The sequence below is a fragment of the Podarcis cretensis genome (genome assembly GCF_951804945.1).
Source record: "Podarcis cretensis genome assembly, chromosome: 3".
Lineage (NCBI taxonomy): Eukaryota > Metazoa > Chordata > Lepidosauria > Squamata > Lacertidae > Podarcis > Podarcis cretensis.
In genome coordinates, this window is record NC_137172.1 from 67644669 (window position 1) to 67665171 (window position 20503).

A 20503-nucleotide genomic window follows, 5' to 3' on the forward strand; every position below is an offset into this window, starting at 1 on the left:
GATCCATGTGGGAGGCACGTTCGCAACCCGTGGTGTTCGCAACCCGCAGTGCCGTGTCTGTGCATGTGCATGACGCGATTTGGTGCATCTGCGCATGTGCAAAACACGATTTAGCACTTCTGCACATGCGCAAGTGCCGTAACCCATTCCGGTACTTCCGGGTTGGGTGCGTCCGTAACCCGAAAACGCGCAACCCACAGCAATCACAACCCAAGGTATGACTGTAAACAGGAGTTAGTTACAATTACTATAACTTCACCTGATGCCTAGAAACAGAAGTGGCTGTGGCAGCAGCTGAACAAAATAGGTACTGTACAGAAGGAAGGCTGTAGCAGAAGAGAGGTGAGAAGTGAAGAGGGAAGAATTGAAGAAGTGAAGGAGATGGGATGAGCAGAATCCCATAGGATGAAAGGCAGGTGGGACTTCTTCTCTTCCCCTCCAAAATAGCCCTCTGTCCCATCCTTCAGATTGTAAGGGCAAATAGCCATAAAGAGATAGGAGGGGAAAGAAATGACTGCTTACCCAATCCTGGGGTGGGTGGCTGCTGGACAGTCAGCTGGCATTTGTGGGCTTCCCCTGGCCAGCTGCTTAAGTGGGCAGACTTTCCCACCAGCCAGTGTTTGAATTTGGACCAATCCAGCCAGGCTGGGTGGGCATGGTTTGAGAGCAGACCAGAGTGGAGCAGGCTTCACTCTAGTCTGCCCCCAGCCAATAAAAACCTGTTGCGCCTGACCCCATAACTTTTTAAAGCCCAGAACGTTGTTTTGTCCAGTTTCTTCACCTTCCTTAGTTTAGGCCTTGCTCTGTGGGGTCGCTGTGAGTGGGTCCACAACTTCAAACAACTTCTCTCCCAAATGATATATATGCACTCCTATTTCTACTTGGTAATTGTAAACAGTTTCACAGATTTTGCTTGTTTGTTTGTTGGCAGAATCTACTTTGAGCATACATGTAACATGTTAAGAAAATGGATCAGGAGAAGTTGGCTGGCACTTTAACTGCATCAAACTAGGTATTTACTTAACTTTAGACACGTGATTTCTCCATATACAGACTCTCCTTCAGAGTCCTTCATAATGTAAACCTATACAGCTGATATTTTTCAATGGTTTTTCACTGTGTTATATATAACTGAAATGGATGTTTGACTTCAGTGGAAAAGGAGATGTAGGTAAAAGGGAGTGAGTAGCTCTATTGACAATGCAATAAGGCTACTAATTTCTTTAGGCTTAGCCCCAAATTATTTTGACAGATCCAAAGAGTGAAAATTAGAAAATATTTGTTCTCTTTCTCTGAAAGTACAATTTTCAAAAGTACAATTTATATTCATGAGCAAGTTTGACAGCACAGGAGATCTGTGTATTGTGAAAGAGTACAAATATTTTCCCTTTTTCATTGTGATTAATTAAATGAGCATTATTGTCGTTATTTATTAATTTTCTATGCCACTCTTCATCCAAGGATTACAGGGTGGTTTACAATATAAAAATACATAATGTAGGAACAAACAAAAACAATAACTTCAAAAGACCATAGATCTTTTAAAAGACAATAGATTGTCTAATTATCCAAAGACCTGGGAGAAGAGGGACCTAAATATATGTAATGAAGGTGCCAGGTGAGCCTGCCTGGGGAAAGCATTCCACAAGTGGGGAGCCATCACAGAACAGGTTCATTCTCATGTGGCCCACCCTCTAGACCTTTTGTGGAGGAGGCACACAAAGAAGGGCTTCAGATCATGATGACAGGGTCCAGGTTGGTTCATATGTGGAAATGTGGTAAAGAATATTTGTTTGGTTGTATTGATAGCATGTTATTTTCACCATTATCTGTCTTATAAAACATTTTAAAAACTTAATGCTGAAAGACCATTTTTGGTTTATACATAGTATGTGTACACACTATGCATTTAGAGCGCATTTAAAGCACAAACCCCAAAGAATCCTGGGAGCTGTAGTTTGTTAATGATGCTGGGAACTGTAGCTCTGTGAGCTGTAAACAAGAGTTCTCAGAATTCTTTGGCAGGTGTGGAAAAATGTGTTTTATATGTATGGTGTACACAGCCAAAGAATTCCAAACCCCTATGAATACAGGACACAATTATGTTTAGGTTCTTTTTGAACTGGCTGCCCACTAAAGAAGAGGGTTCTTTTTTTACCACATAGCACCATTTTATTGCATTGTGGTTGAAGTAGTTTCCCCGTTCTTCTGTTGGCTGTGGTTTAACTGTCTTAGCTTTCTCAGTCATAAGTCAAAGTCTTATAGTCTAAAACTTAAAAGAGTTTCAAAAGCAGTTTATGGTTTAGCCTGAGGTTCTGGGGCTCAAAGGAGGAAAATGTCAAAAAAAATCTTCATTGTCTGGATCCCAGACATAACATAACGTTTCACAGGTGAGGTGGATTGGGTGGGAGGGGTGAACAGAAAGCAGCAGGACACCCCCCACCCCACCCCCAATTCCCTCCTAATTTATTGGACTTTTCCCCTTCCCATATTCCCTGTTGTTCTTTGCCTGCTTCCCGAGTTCCTGGACTGAAGTTGGGAATTGGGGGGGGGGGGAGGGACCAGTCCCCTTCACGACTTACCCTCTACTTAAGTCCCATTTGGAGACAGCATGCTGCCTGCCTCTCCTCCATCAACAAATAACCCCACAACATTCTGTCTCTCATGCTGCAGATGCTCTGTGGGCAGAGGAAGAAGCACTGGACACCCCCCTCCAGGACTTGCATGTGCTGGGATTGATGGGTTTAATTATTGACAACGAGGCTGGGGAGTTTGGAAAATACCAGCAGCATGATGAGTAATGAGCAACATATTATTACAGCCCAAAGGCTCCTTTTTATATGGCTCCCACCATTCATTGAGATGCATAAAGAAGGCAGATGTAGCAATCCCCTTCCCAGCCATCTTCTAAAATTGCACCCGTTGGTTCTCCTTGAATATATTTCTCTCTCTCTCTCTCTCTGGTCTGAAGTCAAGTAAGGGGTGTATCTGCCTTTGAAGTAAATCTTCTGCCTGATTTGCACTGCCTGATTAGTTTGTAAGAGCGATAAGAAGCTATTCTTTACCGTGCTGTTTAAACATCTGTTCTTCTGATCCCGTCATCGTCATCTGATCCCCGCGCTCGTTTTTTGGTTGTGTGTGCGCGTGCGGGGGAGGGTGTTTCATTGTCTCCAAATCCAAGTTTAAGGCCCGATATAGTTGCCTTTGAAGTCAACGGAAAAGCTTCGGTAGGGGACGAAGCCAGGTGGGTGGGTGGGGGGTCAAACCAACACACTGGCGCTCGCAGCTCGGCCGGCCACACCACACCCCTGCATCCCTGAATTTTCCGTAGCTTTGGGACAAGCTCCCTATGAAAAGAGCCCGCACCTGCAAAGAGGGCTCCCTCCCTTTCCCTCTTATTGCAGCGGACGCCAGGGGTCGCGCCTTTCACAACTCTGGAGATTCAGGGCAAGGGGGAAGGAGGGCGAGATCCTTGGGCTTTGGAAAAGCAAACCACCTTGGGCTGAGCAGATGACGCCCAAACAACGTGCCACCATCACCATCTAACAAATTTATCCTCAGTCCTTTCGAACTAAAAGAGACAACAACATATCCTCATATGCCAAGGAGAGGAAAAAGAAAAACTCAGGGCGTTGCTTTCCTTTTCCATGAGTAAGTAATATCAGATACTCTCGCGCGCTCTCGGCTGCCTGACATACGAAATGAATGAACATTTCGCATACACTGGCATACACTTAATCGCTCTGCACTCAATGAGGGGCAGCTATCTGAGGCAGCAACCCTATCCTACCCAGTTGAACTTAATGGGGCTGATCTGCGTGCCGAAGACTCCGATGTAAGCACCACGTCGGAGGAGAAGCGAAAGTCCAGTCCTCCGCGTTAGATCTGTGGTGCCCCACGGAGACAAGCGTGCAGATCACCGCTCCATGATGTGCAAGCCTAAAGTCTGTGCGAAACAGCTCGCCCCACAGCCCCACCTCATATATGAGAGAGGAGCGCGGGAATCGGGGCTAGTTTGGTCTTGCAGAACGATTTCATTACTTCTCCTGGATAAGTCTATTTACTGGAGTCCAGCTGTGTAGCAAACCAAATGCCGAAACGTCTTTCTCGGATCAGTCCTTAGTCAGATGCTTATTGTCTGAGAAAGAGAGAAAGAAGGTTCCCCCTTCTACGGAGGAAGCTGCCTTATACTGAACCAGAGCATCGGTCCATCTAGCTTAGCACTGTCTGTTTGAACCAGGAACCTTCAGCACCTCCTTTTCTGAAAGGTGTGCTGTGCCTCCCAGTACCCTCTCCCCAACTCGACTTGCCAAGTCTGAAACCACGTCCAGATCTCGCAACAGCTCACAGGGCTCAAGGGGCTCTGGGGAGCTCTGGAGGAAACGAGCCGCTCCGTGGCCCCGGGGCAACAAGAGGGCGTCCCGTCGTCAGCCTTTCATTCTGGCGAAGCGGACACGAGCGTGCCCGGAGAGATCCCTCGCGAAAGCGATATTTCCAGGGCACTTTCGGTGAATCAGACCTTGTTTTCGAGAAGTCGATGCACAAAGGAAGCTTTCAAGGGATACTTGTGCCAAGGTGGGGAAAGGGAAGGCTGGGCAAAACCTAGGAAATAACCTTGTGTACTTTTGGGGGGGGGGGGGGGCGGCGGAATGAAAACAGGCTGCTGTGTGTGTTGGCCTCTTCCTATCAGGGCAGAGCTGTCAAGCAAGAGGGAAATACACAGCCCCTTTCACCAAGTAGCACAAAGCGCCAAAGGAAGCTCAGAAACATCTCGCCCAGCTCTCTAGGAAGGGCCTTTGGGGAGATATGGGAGGGGAGGAGGATCCCTATCGAGGTCGATGGAGGAAAGAGATTCCTAGTAGGCTCTGCACGAAATGAAGAGACCAAATTGGCACCCGCTCATCTGGGTTGATCTCATTCAACCCCTCTACCCACTCGCCCTGCCTTCTCCCTTGAGGCTCATTGATGGGCAAATCCTACCTATGTGTTGTCAAATCTGGAAAGAATGGCCCCATTCACCACAATCTTCACCAGTGTCTCCTGCGTTATCTGACCAGGCCAATCTACTGGAATCCAAGGTTCAAACAGTGTCGCTTTGGCCTTCCTTCGGTGGGAAACTCACACACAACCCACAGCCCCACGCTTCCAACACCCACACTTCCGACGATGTCTCCGAACTCCTCCGAGGAGGATGCCCGTGTGAATTAAACAGGGGCACGATCCAGGGGCACTTTTCGAAGCACAAACTTCAACTGGGCTCCTGTCAGGTGCTTTCATCTCGCCTATTGAAATCAATGGGGCCTGTAAGTCCAACTTAACTCAGATGCACTTAGCTTTTGAGGCAAGCATGCAACGTGCTTAACTTTAGCCGACTCCTGCTCGCTAGTCACCATTATTTGATGTATAACATTCTCTTTGGTGTTTCTATTTTTCAGATTGGCCCTCTCTGCCGCCTTCTGATTGTAAAAATATGATGTTGTAATTACCTACAGAGATGCGTACACCGGATGCTTCTCTCACCCCCAAATTTCAGAGAAATTACAAAGCCGAGCAACCACGAGGGAGAAAGAGAAAAGATGCTTAGGGCCAACTACTCTTCCTTTTTTATTAGGTACATCGTAGTAGCACTCATCCAAGACAGTATCAACTTGCCCCCTATCCACTTATGTGGGAGGCAGATCCCATTCAAACCGCCGGGCAAAGATCACGAGGCACCCAAAGGAACCTGCGCGACCCTTTGCTGCATTACCGAGGGAGGGACACCGAGATGCCTCCTTAATCTTGAACCACGTGTATGTAGAATGCATCGTACAATACGTGAGGAAAAATAGCTATAGTTCAATCTTTATGATAGTGTGAATCAATGATGTGTTTCTAAGTTGGTTGGGAAAAAGCTTCCCAAGAAGGGCGTGATCCTCCTTTGCTCATCTATGCAAGCTTTGTTTTTTTAAAAAACAAAAACAAAAAACTGCGCAGTGCGATCCTATCCACGTTCCTTGGAGACAAGTCTCCTTGAGTTCCGCAGCCCTGTGCGCGGCGCTTCATCGAGGAGAGGCCAGCGGCACTTACTTCTTAGCGCTGCGCGGCTAAGGAACACCGTCGTTCACCGAGGCTTAAAGCGAGCCAATATGCAGAGGGTCGGGTTGCCCGAGACCTGCTGCTGCCGCACCAAAATACCTTTTCCCCCTTCAGCGTGCCATCCCCGGCACCACGAGAGAAGCGAGAGATCCTCAACAGGTGAGCGAGCCCCTGTCCCCCAGCCCCTTCCCAGCCCTGCCTCAGAAGAGACCCAGGAAAAAGGGCGCACTTACCTCCCTGCCGCCGGACTCTGGAAGGGTTCTGCTGGCTGCCGACGTATTCCATCAAGTTCCAAGTGATAAAGACCCAAGAAACCAGTCGCAATTGCATAGTAACCCTCTAAGAAGTTCCCGTCTCTCGTCCTTTTCGGAGGGGAAGGAAGAGGAGGCGGCGGAGTGGGGAGGGAGGGGGGGAGGGCGGCAGAAATACCTGCCTGCGAGGCAAGGGCTCCCGAGCGTCTTCTTGTTTACAAACAAGCGAGCCAACAAATGTCACTGGCGGCGGCGCGCGGGCTCTTAATTATTGCACTTTCAAGTCGCCCCGACGATGGCCTCCGGGCAGCCTCCTCGGAAGGGCGGCGAAAGAGAACGGCGGGAACCCGGGAGCGAGGCGCCTGGTCGATGTCAGGGCAGGTACCATGTTGCGAGGGGGTGGGGGGGGGGGGGAAGAGGGCAATAAGAGGGTTGGGCAAAGGTTGCTCGTGGTGCGGGGCGCTCCCACCCGGCTCCGGCTACAGGTCGGCGCTCCCAGTCAGAAACTCCATGGGCAGGTGTGCCTTCCTCTTGGGCGCTGCTCACCTTCGCTGAGGAACCCCATAGAGAAGGGCAAGGGCAGGCGCGGGGAAGGAGCCCGGGCAGCTGGTGGTGCTGGTGGTTGTGGGGCCGGCGAGCCGGTGGCAGCGCTTCTCCCTCTCCCTCCGCTTCAGGGCTGAGCGCGCGCTCCTCGGACCTGGCTGGGAGCTGTCGCCTCAGACGCCTCGAAGCCCAGCAGCATCTTTCTGAGGGAAGGCGTGGGTAGTAGGAGCGCCGCCTCAGCTACACTAGGCGTGAGGCGCCTCAGAGCGCGAGAAGCGGCTCCGTTCCCAGCGGGCGAGGGCTTCGGAAGGCAGCGGGGCGAACGACGGCAGCAGCAGCAGCAGCCCCCTCAGACCGTCCCTCGCAGCTGGGCGACAGCCGGAGTCGGAGCAAAGCTTCTTTCCGCTGCCTTCGCGGACTCTGCCTGCGAGCGAGCGAGAGAGAGCGCTTCCCACTTACTCCTCCCTCTCCGGGAGTCCAGGGGTATTTTTGAAGCCCGCGTCGAAGTGTGGAAAGCAAAACTCCAATCGGACGCGCAGCCGCCTGGGCGAGGAACTTCCAATCGCTGGCGGGCGGCTTTGGCTCTAGCTGCCGAGGGAGGGACGCGGCGCGCGACAGGAGCGGGGAAGCGCGCGTGCGCGCGGGGGTGCGAGAGCGCGCCCAGAAGTCTCGCTTCTTGCTGATGCTGGGGCGTCGCTCGCCGTCGCCTTCGCTTCCCACACAATTCGAGGAGCCACACGCTTTTCTCTGTCAGTATCGGGGGTGGGGGGGGGGGAGTTAGTCTGCATGATGCCTGAGCGTGTCCTCATGAAACATTTCTTGGGGCCAACTAACAAGGACAAAACAGCGAGTGCAGCTAGATTTCAGATTTCACAGAAGTCGGTCAGCCCCCCCCCCCTTTGATGATTAGAGATAAGAAGCTGCGTTGTACTGAGGGCGCTCCCTCCCGGCGGTCACTTTTTTGAGGGATTTAATCACATACAGTATAGGCAGATTCATGTTGCACAGTTAGAATCGATAGGGAGAGCTTGCGTAACCTGCCCCCCCCCCCAAAGATTGGACTTTCTCCAATAAGTGGGAAAAACTGGGTTGGGAAAAGTGTGGGGTAATACTTGCTTTGATGCACTGTCTTCTAGTCTCCCCATTAGCAAATCAGAGTGAATTCTCATTAAATATTTTTATTATCATCCCACTTTTTTCCCTAGACAAAGGACTCAATGTGGCTTACAGATAAGACAAAAGCACAGATAAAATAGAAAAGGCCAAAAATATAGAAGAGACAGTCATTAAAAATAGTTAAACACTAATATAATCTGTTTATAATAATAGACAATAATAATATTTATTAAAAAATGATATAATAATGATAAAAACATCACAGCAGACCTTTCCTTTAAAAGAGTCGGTTCCTAAAGGACTTTTGGAATAAAAAGGTATCCATCTGCTGGCAGAAGGAGAACAAGGAAGAAGCTAGTCTAACTTCTTATCAGGGTGGGGAAGTTCCAAAGTCTGGGAGCAGCCACCGAAAAGGTCCTCTCCTGTGTCTGTACCAAGCATGCCTGTGAGAGTGGCAGAACTCAGAGAAGGGCCTCCCATGAAGATCTCAGAGCCCAAACAGGTTCAAATGAGAGAATACAGTCTTTCATCTTGAACCTAAGCCATATAGGGCTTAATAGGTCATAACCAGCAGTTTGAATTGTGCCTGGAAACAGATTGGTAGCCAGTGGAGCTGTTGGAACAAAAGCATCATATGCTCCCCATAACCAGCCCTGGTCAACTGTCTGGCTGCGGCTCTTTGGGCCAGTTGAAGCTTCTGAGCACTTTTCAAAGGCAGCCCCACATAGAGCGCATTACAGTAATCCAAATGGAATGATTTGTGTCACTATGGTCAAATCAGACATTTCCAGAAATGGTGCAGTAGCTTTGAGAATGTTAAATGCAATTGTTGTTTTTATATATGCTTCCTAAACCTTGGGTCCCTGACCCAAGGTACTCATTTACACCCTGAGACCTCCGAGTATAGGGTGGTATATAAATTCAATCAATCAATCAATCAATCAATAACTGTGCAAATGCACTCCTGGCCTCTGCAGAGACCTGGGCATCCAGGCTCAGGACTAAGTCCAGGAGCACATCCAGGAGCCCGCACCATCTAATGTCTTGGCAAACAAGTCAGAATGAATGCTCATTAAACAGGTCATCTGGAAGTGCCCTGGATCAGACTACTGGTCCTCTAGTTCGGTGTTATCTGCATGCTGAGTGGCAGCAGCACTTCAGGGTTTCAGGTAGGGAGTTGACCCTAGCCTTACCTGGACTTTCCATATGCAGATCATGTGTTCATCTACTAATCCGTCACCAAGTATATTGGTACAGGACCAGGGGGAACTTATGTTTGCAATATGTCACAGCAGGATTTGGGTATCTTTTTCCAACAGAGGATAACTTTTCATAACCTCCTGGGGGGCCACATGTGACTGCTGAATGGGGCCAGAAGAAAAAATTGGGCCGTGCAGTGGCTGTGAGGCTAAATTCCAGCTGTGCAAAAGATTTCTACACCTGCACTCATTGCTCTCCATCCTGGCATGTGAGAGGTATTATCACACGTCAAGGACACATTCCAAGCTAGGCTACTTACTGGTAGCTTTGGCTGTACCTAGTGCAAAAGGATTTCAGGTTGCACCAGAACAAAGTATGAGAAAGAGGCAATGGCCACCTTTCCTCTGAAAGTATAAAAACAATACAATTATTCAAACGTGAATGAAGTGCTAATCAAAACTTATGGTTATGAGGGAAGAGGGTTTAAAAATGCAGTAGTCCTTCCAGGAGTGCAGTGCTACAGCTTCCTGATCATCATCTTAAAACTATAACAGATTGCATCCTTACAGGGCTTCCAGCACACATCATTTCTCTTCTCTGCATTTTTCTCTTTTAAAATTGTGTGTGAGAAAGTGTACCGTGAAACTATAAAAAACTAGCTTACTGCTGTGTGATATTAGGGTTCTAGAACAGTATTGTGGCACCGTTCCTGATTGAAAAGTATCATTCAGATCTTCCCCCACCCTATACACTTTTTGTTTTATTAACTGTTATGTTTGCCCTACTGTCAACCTAAATATCCTGCGGTCTCCTACTGAGGTTTTCATTGCAGGAATTTCTAAAACCACACACACACACACACACACACACACACACACACGTATAGTGTTTTCAAGTGTACAAAATAATTCATAATTCCTTACAGGAGCCCCACATTGGAGATTGGACTGAAAGACAGTGACTTCACCATGAGATTAGAGTTTGAACTTGGGTTTCAACACACTGCACCCCTTAAAAATAAAATCTACTACTGCACACAACATAGCATGCAAAGTCTTCTATGAAGCTGATGAACTTTGATCATTAACTATGGCTTAAGCAACTTACTCAGAAGTAGTACTGATGAAATCAAATGAAATGTTTGGAATATATGGTGTTCTGAGCACAGTCTTAGCAACCTGATCCTATGTATATTTACTTACCAGCAAGACCCACAGAGTTCACTGGGACTTGTTCCCTTTCCCAAATAAATGTATGCAGAATGTTCCCATGGAAATGTGCTCAGTATGTAAGAAATTCCCATGTAAATGTGCATACATCTTTTAATGGCATTAAGGCACAAATGCACAGGCTACATTGCAGTGCCTTTGCAGTCAACTGCACTGTCAAAAAATGTGTTTAGTTAGCCCCCATCTAATTCATTTCATTTCCAAGAATACTGAATTTTAAATTAAAAATTATCATATTCCTTGTCTGTTTTAACTTTTTCCTACAGAATTCCCAGTGATTTTATTACCGTACCCGATACACTGAAACATTGTTTTCCTAGAAAAAAGAAAAGAAAAGAAATGCAGGTCCTTGTGAATCAGAAACAGTGCCAGAAATCTGGGAGAGAGTTTCTGCCCATTAAAAATTCATGCCATCACTGAGATTCAGTCTTGTAAAACACAACAGGATCAGAACAGTCAGCAGGCGATTGCTTTGCAAATAATTGATATTTGCATTTCTTCAGCCTAAAGATTACCCAAATACATACACACCTTAATCCCAAACATATTTATTTAGAAGTCATGCTGATTTTCACCTCTCTTTTTTTTATGCAGAAGACTGTCATTTATACAGGAATGTTTTTGTAAGAAAATGGAATTGTGGGAGGGAGACATTATTTACTTTCTCTTACCTATTATCAACATACAGCTACATTTTAAGAGAAGGAAAATACCTACAACCACTTGTATTGTACCAGAAATCATAAAGCAGCTTTCCTTTGAAAAATACTTCTTCAGAGTAGTTTTCCCCTTCTCACTGCATTGTTAAATATCTGAATCAGAAAATATGGGGGATTTAAAGATCTATGGGAGGTTCCCTTTGAAAAGGGATCCAGGGAAAATCTTTTAAATCCAGGATACTTGAGCTAGATGGGATGAGAAGTGCCCCACAGACATAAAAATGAAAGACAATTCAGCCTTCAACTTCAGAAATACACCCATACACAGACAGAGTCTGCATTATTTGGGGGTGGGGGTGTGCAGTTTTCTCTTTTGCCTTTTGAAATGTCTGCTGTAACCAGAGGAAGGAATGGTGTTAATAAACAATCACAGGAAGAAACTAAAGGAATATACATTCAATACTAACCCACAGCAAAGTTGGACAGCTCTGCTGGAGAAGTGTTAACATTAAAAGTATGTTTTTTAAAAGCGGGTGGGAATGTTGAGGAAACATAAGGAAAACATTACATAAACAGTACATTCTCTCCAGGGACGAGGTATTCCAGACTAACCTTCACCAGAGTGCTTCACAATGCAGACACATTGCATAGATTCATTATATTGCTGTTAATGCACAGCTTCCAGTTATTAGGCAGATCGCATAAAAGGCTTCTCAGCGTCAGCCTGGGTTATACCCTGTATTCACTGCACCATCTCAGGGAGAATACACACTTTGTTTAAAACCATTTTAATTGATGCATTTGGTTTTATCTAGACTCTTGGTCCCGTCCCGCTTTCTGATATTATATTGGAGGGGAAATGCAGTAATATTTGCTAAGCTCTTCCAAAACGTGAAGCAAAATAAAACTTGAACACTATCTTAAAATATTCATAGTTCATAGTTAATATTTTCTGATGTATTTCAAATTTGGTACAGTATGGTGGGGTGTGTGTTTTTTAAGTTAATTTGCCCCCAGAGAAATCTTTTTGTAGTAAGTGGCATATAAATATAATAAATAAAACAAAATAATTCCCTCGTTCATTGGGGGTAATTGGGAAGGCTTGTTGCATATTGATATTGAGAATTGAAATTGAGAATTTTTGTGATTTTTTTTTGTAATTCTAAGTTTTAAATTTGTTTTTAATGTTCTATTTAAAATAGTTGTCACCTGCCCTAGTGAAGGGTGGGCTATAAATAAATAAATAAATAAATAAATAAAGCCAGCATTGCAGAAGAAAATAACAGAAAATCATGCTGGTGCCTATTTTGACAGTGAGTGAAATGTAAAATTTGGTGTTGAGGCTTATGCCATTTTAGCTATAGGTGCTGAACAAATTCATTTTCTTGCCCTTTGTTTCTAACTATAAAAAGATCAACTGCTGATAGAAGCAGCTATAATAATGAACAGGGTTTTATCAGAATTTAATTAGCTGATTATAGAAGAATCCAAAATAAAGACTAGGTTTTGAGATTGATTTATAATTGATTGATTGATTTAGGAGAATTATTTTACACTGGGAGATTAATAAAGGAAGTTCTGTTCAAAATCAGATGTTCAGCACTTTATTAGCTTTCAAGGCCCGGCCAAGTATATTAATTAATTGTCTTATATGATGGTAAAATGAACATACAATATCTCTGAAATCCAGTTCTGTCATTGTGAAAGACTGTGTGTGGTGGGTTGTTGTTGTTTTACAGTAATGTAGGCATAGGATTTTATTTTTATGTCTGCCAACATGTTACTACACCACCGGCAAAGTTGACATTGACAGTGTAAATACAGGATGCATATCTTGGTGGAAGAGTTCTGCCACAAACCCTGGTGCCCATAGCAGCTGATGGTGGGGAGACTGTAGACTCTGAGATGAAGGATTTAAAGAAGCCTTCAGGAGCCAGAGTATTGTGAAGCAAACATATAGAGAGCTAAAGGCATCTTTGTCACTAAAATCAGTAAAATCAGATATAGATCGTTTCACGTAGACATGGAATGGGACTGTACTAAATGAGAATTGACTGGTGGAAATTTACATTGCTTTAGAAAAGCAAAATATTTTACATATTCTTGATATGCAATGGATCTTGGCTTGTGTTCAATGCACATAGTTGAAAACATCCATTGTCATAAACATTTCTTAGCTGTGATCCAATTTAAAGCTAGGCATACATGTTGATTTCAGTAGTCCTTAACTGTGCATAACTGGATTGGTCACCATGTGTTAGAAGTACCTATAAAATGTTTCTCCCGTGCACAGTAAAACATACTGGGCATGATACACCCAACATTAACATTTTAAGACCCACTGATCTTACTAGAAAAGAATTATGCACATGTTTAACTATCCCATAGAAATCCATGGGATTTTAATATGCTTAAGTTCATCTATAAGATTTTAAGTAAATTATTATCAGCAACAACCTATCCCATTAACTTTTCATTATTTTCCAAATGACAATCAATTAAGTAATGGCTTTGTGCATATTATATATAATTTTGGTAAAGTTTGATATGGGCATATGTCTAACATAAAATCATCATCCAGAACCTGTGGCCGCAGTTGTGAGATACAAATACAATGTTAATTGTGATTTAGAAACTTATTGTTCTTAGTAGTACTACTGATAAGGCTACACTATTTCCATATCTGCCTCCTCCTCCTCCTCCTCCGAAACTATGTCTCTTATTTTCCATAACATGCAACATGATGTTAATGTTGTCATGAAAAGATTTTCAAAAGCACTTAGAAGCTGGAATCAATGAACTAGTATCAATACAAAATAAGAATTTGAGATGGACCCTAGCAGTGCTTTTTTCCTGGGGGGACGCAGGGGTATGCCTATCCCTAAACATTTTGTGAATCTAAATTTGGCCTCATTGAGGGGCAGTATTTCAATATGAGTAGGAAAATGAGAGTACTCCTAAATATTTTCAATAACTCACTTGCCTACAGATTTCAGCAGAATAATATTTTAGTTGTTACCAGAAAAAGCACATGGCATAATCCTAGTAGTAATTACGACAATGGATTAATTTTTTTCCATGAAGTTAGAAAATATATTAATTAAAAGTAATTGGATTATTCCTTATTATCTTATCCTAAAGCCATGAAAACACTGGCTCCCTTCACTTTTGGGTCTTGCTAATGAGCGATGCAATTGTCTTACCTGTTACAAGCTGGCTGATGTAAGGGAGAAGAGATGCTTGGCAACTTGAGAATGTATTACACAGTCTACCATATTCATTTATTTATCTATAGGAGTATTTCTATACTGCCAACTCATCCAAAAAAGATATGGCAGCGTACAATATATTCAATATAGAAGTATCTATTAGTATATCTTTAATATACTAGGGGCTACTGCTTCTCTTAGGGACGCAGGTGGCGCTAAAGGTTAAAGCCTCAGCGCCTAGGACTTGCCGATCGAAAGGCCGGCGGTTCGAATCCCTGCGGCGGGGTGCGCTCCCGCTGCTCGGTCCCAGCGCCTGCCAACCTAGCAGTTTGAAAGCACCTCCAGGTGCAAGTAGATAAATAGGGACCGCTTACCGGCGGGAAGGTAAACGGCGTTTCCGTGTGCGGCTCTGGCTCGCCAGAGCAGCGATGTCACGCTGGCCACGTGACCCGGAAGTGTCTCCGGACAGCGCTGGCCCCTGGCCTCTTAAGTGAGATGGGCGCACAACCCCAGAGTCTGTCAAGACTGGCCCGTACGGGCAGGGGTACCTTTACCTTTACTACTGCTTCTGTTCGTGTTGATTGCCCATCCTCAATCCCCCTTCCCTTCCCATCTCATCACAACTCACCCCTGAAGACTCACCCCTTCACAGTTCACCCAAATGCCCCCTCTCCATTCTCAGCTTACCCATCTCCATACTCCCACTGTCACTGCCTTCACTGGTGGTGGAGAGGGGGAGGAAATAAAGCAGTGAATGTTTTTCTCCCCTTTGTCCACCTTCTTGCCATTACTGTGAGAACTAACCCTGCATTCTAAAATGTAGGTTTCCTTCTCTTGTTGTTGGCAGCAGGGGGGAGGATGGATGAAGGGCAGAAGGACTTTCTTCATTCTGCTTGCCCTTGTAAGTGGTGGGCACGATGGCAGGAGAAGCTAGCAGGAGAAGCTTAGGCTGCCTACCTTCTTGCCTGCTCACTCTACTTGAGCATGCACACTTAATCATCAGCAGGTTGACAGATGAGTACAAATATAATATAGAGAGAGAAAAGTGAAGGGTTTGACCAAGACTTGCACTCTGTGGAGTTCTGATTACACTGGATGAAGGAGGAGGGGTTGTGATATTGACCGATTTATCCTTTACCCCTGTGTCCCCCGAAAAGCTTCCTAGGGTTGGCTGCTGGAGGGGAAAACTGGGAAAAATCAGCACTAGGTGACATTCATTCAGCGGGGAGCCTTTTCTGGATCCTTTCCCTCCATGAACAGGAGTCCACCTGTTTGCAGAGGGGCAAGCCTGTCTCCAACTCATATTTCAAACGTAAAACTCCTTTTGTTCTTCCCTGTATACAGGGCAGGCAATAACATTCTCTTGACAAAACTCCCCGAATCTTAACTAGACAAGACACAGATTATGACAAAAAAACAACCCTGGACTTAAGCCAATGGGGATACTGCCATTGAATTCAATATGGCTGGACATCACCAAGATTGTGCCTATAAGATGTTCTCACGAGGCAAGAATGAGCAGGAGAGAAAACAAATTTAAATGTACTCAACCACACAATACCTAAGAATCCCCCATCCCAAGTGACAAAATGCACAGGGCTTCTGAGATAATGCTAGTGAAAGCTCAGTATTCTGAAAAGCCAGAAATATTGTAGGACAATGAGAACATAAGAAGAGCCTCAATATATATGACTGAAAGTCCATCTAGTCTACTATTCTAACAATTGCCAGCCAGATGTTTTTGGAAAGCTTACAGGCAAGGCATGAAGGCACCAATTCTCTCTTCTGCTGTTGTCCCCAACATTTGGTGTTCAGAGGCATTCCATCTCTGAACAGGTTTCATTTAGTTATTGTGGCTAATAACAGTCTTTGAACTCTGAGATGCCATAGGTATGATGATTTAAATCTATATCAAACCATTCTTTTCCATATTCCTTATCCTGTTGCAATTCCCACATGTTTTTGGACATAGATCTTTTGTTTCTGACATCCAGCTTTTGAAATTAATCTTCTGCTATGCTGAAGATAAATTGCAAAAGATGTTAATTTAACATTGCAAACAGGCTTATTACGGTACGATATCATAGTCCGAATAAGTGGTAAGAAATGGGCTGTGTGTATCCTTCCGCTGCTACAAATAATAAGCCTTTGACTGGCTGACAGATAATATATTTTATATTTAACGTTAAAAAATAATGCAGTCACAGTATGAAAATTAGGAATTTAGGAACATGAGAAGAGCCCTGCTGGATCAGACAAAAGGCCTATCTAGTCCAACATCACTCTCCTCATTTGTGATTCCCAGCAAGTGGCACACAGAGACATATTGCCTCTGACAGTGGAGGCAAAACATGTTGTTGTTGTTGTTGTTGTTGTTGTTGTTGTTTAGTCGTTTAGTCGTGTCCGACTCTTCATGACCCCATGGACCAGAGCATGCCAGGCACTCCTGTCTTCCACTGCCTCCTGCAGTTTGGTCAAACTCATGCTGGTAGCTTCAAGAACACTGTCCAACCATCTTGTCCTCTGTCATCTGTTTGTTGGCAAGGTGATGTTTCTGCTTTTTAAGATGCTGTCTAGGTTTGTCATTGCTTTTCTGGAGGCAAAACATAGCCCATCGTAACTAGTCACTACTGTTAGCCTCATCCTCCATGGTCTTTGCCTAATCCCTTTTTAATGCCAATGAAGCTGATGGCCATTACTACAAATTGTGGGAACAAATTCCTCAGTTTAACTATGTGCTGTGTGAAGAAGTGTTTTCTTTTTTCCATTCTGAATTCAGCTTCATTGGATGGTTCCAGATTTTGATGTTATGAGAGAGGGAATTTGGCCCTACCTCTGTCTACTTTCTCCAGACCATGCATAACCTTATACTCCATGTTCTCCCCCTTACCTACCTTCCCCCTAAAGTAAAAAGCCCCCTTATAATGAAGATATATAAATTGATATATTTTTCAATTTGTGAAGTTGGAAGTGCTGAATTGGAAAACTTTTGCTAGGGAAATAAATAGGTGATTCCTCTCCCCACTAACATAATCTTGTCAGGCAAGGATGGGGGAACCTGTGGCCATCCAGAAGTTGTTGTACTCCACGTTCCATCAGACTCAGCTAACATGGCCAATGGTCAGAATGATGGGTGATGTAGTCTAGAAATATGGCCACAGCTTCCCATCTTTGTTGTATAGAGGGTGGGATATTTGGCTGCATAAACTACTGATTACTCTGTAATGTGTGAATTTTATTTTATGGAATTTTATGGAATTTTAATGCAATTTTATTTTTTTTATACGTTTTAATCACTCTGTCACTGTATCAAATAAGTAAACAAATGAAACAACTGCTGCATGAAATGTTTGTTGTTGTTTTGCTTCGATGAGTGCAACAGCCAACTCCTGGATGGTGTTTGTGATGTAATTAATTATAAGACTCACAACTCTTCACTCTTCCATGCCTGCACTAATTGAGATCTGTTTCTTCTTTAAAGTCGTATTTATTTTTTATTCTTTGGAGACTGTGAACTGTCTCCAGTTTCTCCCAGTCTCCACAAAGCGTGCATTTATTCAAACCATGTTTGGGTGGGTTAGTGCTGTCTTGAGCACTAAGGTTATCTCCAGAGCAAAGCACCCATCATCAGGGCTATTTATTCATATCCCTATCTTTGAGTGGCTGTGCACCCATTTGTCAGGAATGGTGAAAACATCATGTGATATTACATTCAAAATAGAGTTATTTGCACAAAAAAATAACCCAGGCAGCTTACAATGCAGTAAACCTCTGGAAGACGTGCACCTCGTCCAGATGGCAACAGTCGCCTGCAGTAGCCAATCTTCCTACTTCCATCAACATTGGTGAGAACAAAAGAAAAGGTTTCACTGTTAAACTCTGTGAGCGGTGCCCATTCATTGCCATCAGGAAAGCAGAAAAGGGCCTGCCTTGACTGATAACGGGTGCCAATGCCCTGAGTATTTATATTTACAGGGATTAAAATGCCAATTGTGTTTCATGGAACCAAATAGGACATATGGCAGATAATCAACCTTTTTAACATTCCGACACAGGATTGTGATCTGATCACGGGAAGGCACCAGAATTGCAAAACAGTTTGACTTTGCTTCAGTTGGTAATTAATGAGGTGCTAAGAGTAGCTCAGCAAAGCATCCCAGTCTGAGAATTCATGACTCAAGACTTAAGAAGACCCCCCTCCCCTCTCCAATCAATTCAAACAACAGTGTCATTTAAATAAACAGAAAAGACAAGCAACTTCAGACTGGGGTTGGTCTGGTAGCATTAGTGGACATCACACAACTCTTAAACTATCCAGTGAAATAGCATGCACATTGTTTAGCACATGTTGTAATTTGTACACTGATCTCTATGACAAACACAGAAAGCAGAGTTTGCTCTAGTAATGAAGTCAGAACTATAGAAATATTGTAGTATGTGCAGGGAAAACCCCTGATAAACATAAGATTCAGCTTGAACAGCAGCAGCCAACATCAGTAGTGTCAAGAACCCTTCTTTTCCAGACTAGTCCGGGAACAGCCAGCTTCTTAATAACATTTATACCATCCAGAAGTAACAACTCGTACATTTGCAAAGACAGATTACATGCAATCCCCGCTCCAAGAAATGTAATTTTAAACGTAGCATCTCTGTTTCTTACAGCTTGAAAACAGTTTTTGAAGGGACCATTGGAGATCAGAGAAATAGCATTGGGTCTTTTCAACACACAGGTTTGTTAGCTGTCATTGATTCAGAAGAATGACAACCGTAGCATTTTACAGCATGTATAAGTGGTAAACGTGCTTCACTTGGATGTTCTTGTAAAGATCGCCACATAATAAAGTTTAGTCCTGGTGACTGGCAGACATCTGGTTATTGGCAGATAGACAGCCTGCCAGGGGTGGGGGGTGGGGGTAAAGATCTGACCCTCCTACCAGAAAAGATTCCCTCCTCCATAGAGTCTATTTTAAGACAATGATACTTTTTGTTTCTCAAAAATAGAAAAAAAAAATGCTTTGTGTATGTGTTTTCCTGAGAGTCGTGAAATTGCACATATTTATCTGTTGTTGTAGATTTGTGTCGTGATTTTATCCCAGGAGCTTCTCATCTTTCCCTTCATCCTTTTATCTTCATAAGAGCCCTGTGAGGTAGGCTAGGCTGAGAGTTGGTACTTCAGATGCCAAAGTTGTGAAATTGTATATAAGAGGGTTTTGTTTTTTGCTTGTTTGGAAAAAAGTGGGGGGAGAGGATTTTGCTATCAATATCAGGACTTTGAAATATTGCAGTTAAAGCAAGGGTGCTGCTGTGAAGACATGAGATATATATGAATCTTGCATTTCCACTCAGGAGCTCAAGGTTGTATACATTATCCTCCCCTTCCCCTGCTTTTATCTTTGCAATAGGACCCACCCTATTATTGCTAAGTGCAATTTGTTTTAAAATTTGTTTTAATAATGAATTCTACAATGTTGTAACCTGCTGTGAGACCATACGGTGAAGAGAGGGTAAGAAATCAAAGTAATAATGCTGCAATATTAATTAATACCGGCAGCAACAATACTGTGAGTTGTTAGGTAGGCTAAGTTAGTATGTACATAAGCTGTTAGTATGTACATAAGCTGTTCTTGTCAATAGATGCAGAGACGGGGCGGGAACCCACATACAACATACTGAGCCCAAGAAATCCTGTTGGCATCCCTGGGGACTTGGTACTATTGCCACATTGGCTCCGCAGAATAAAAGCTTATTCTCATATTACTTTTACCTGCATGGAGAAGGACAGGGTACTATCCCAATAGCAGTTATTTTTGTAATGTGGGAATAGGCAGGTGGCCATCTAAGTCATACACACTCATTCAATCAGAAATCAGTCATTAGGCATTTAGCCAATTCCCTGGCAGGGCATTTGCTAAATATGTGCACGATGGATTCCACACCCCATGCTATGAATGCTCTGGTTTCGCCAGAAGTGGCTTAGTTATGCTGGCCACATGACCCAGAAAACTGTCTGCGGACAAATGCCGGCTCCCTCGGCCAGTAAAGCGAGATGAGCGCCACAACCCCAAAGTCGTTCACGACTGGACTTAACTGTCAGGGGTCCTTTACCTTTTTATTTTTATCTCCTAGTCACTTGACTCCTTACGCTTGAAAAGTTCGTGTAGAAAAAAATAATGCAACAGATAGTCCCAAGAAACAGCATAAGTGATGACAGAGCTAGC

General features: G+C 44.1%; 1 protein-coding gene across 1 annotated transcript in view; it reads right to left on the reverse strand.

Annotated features, from left to right (window-relative positions):
- RSPO3 (R-spondin 3) overlaps positions 1–7431 on the reverse strand; it is a 55446-nt gene extending 48015 nt beyond the window's left edge. The window contains exon 1 of the mRNA XM_079971968.1: positions 6312–7431. Within this exon, the coding sequence (XP_079828094.1) occupies positions 6312–6408 (97 nt within the window). The 5' untranslated portion in view covers positions 6409–7431. The remainder of the gene's footprint in view (positions 1–6311) is intronic.
- Positions 7432–20503: the final 13072 nt, after the last annotated feature.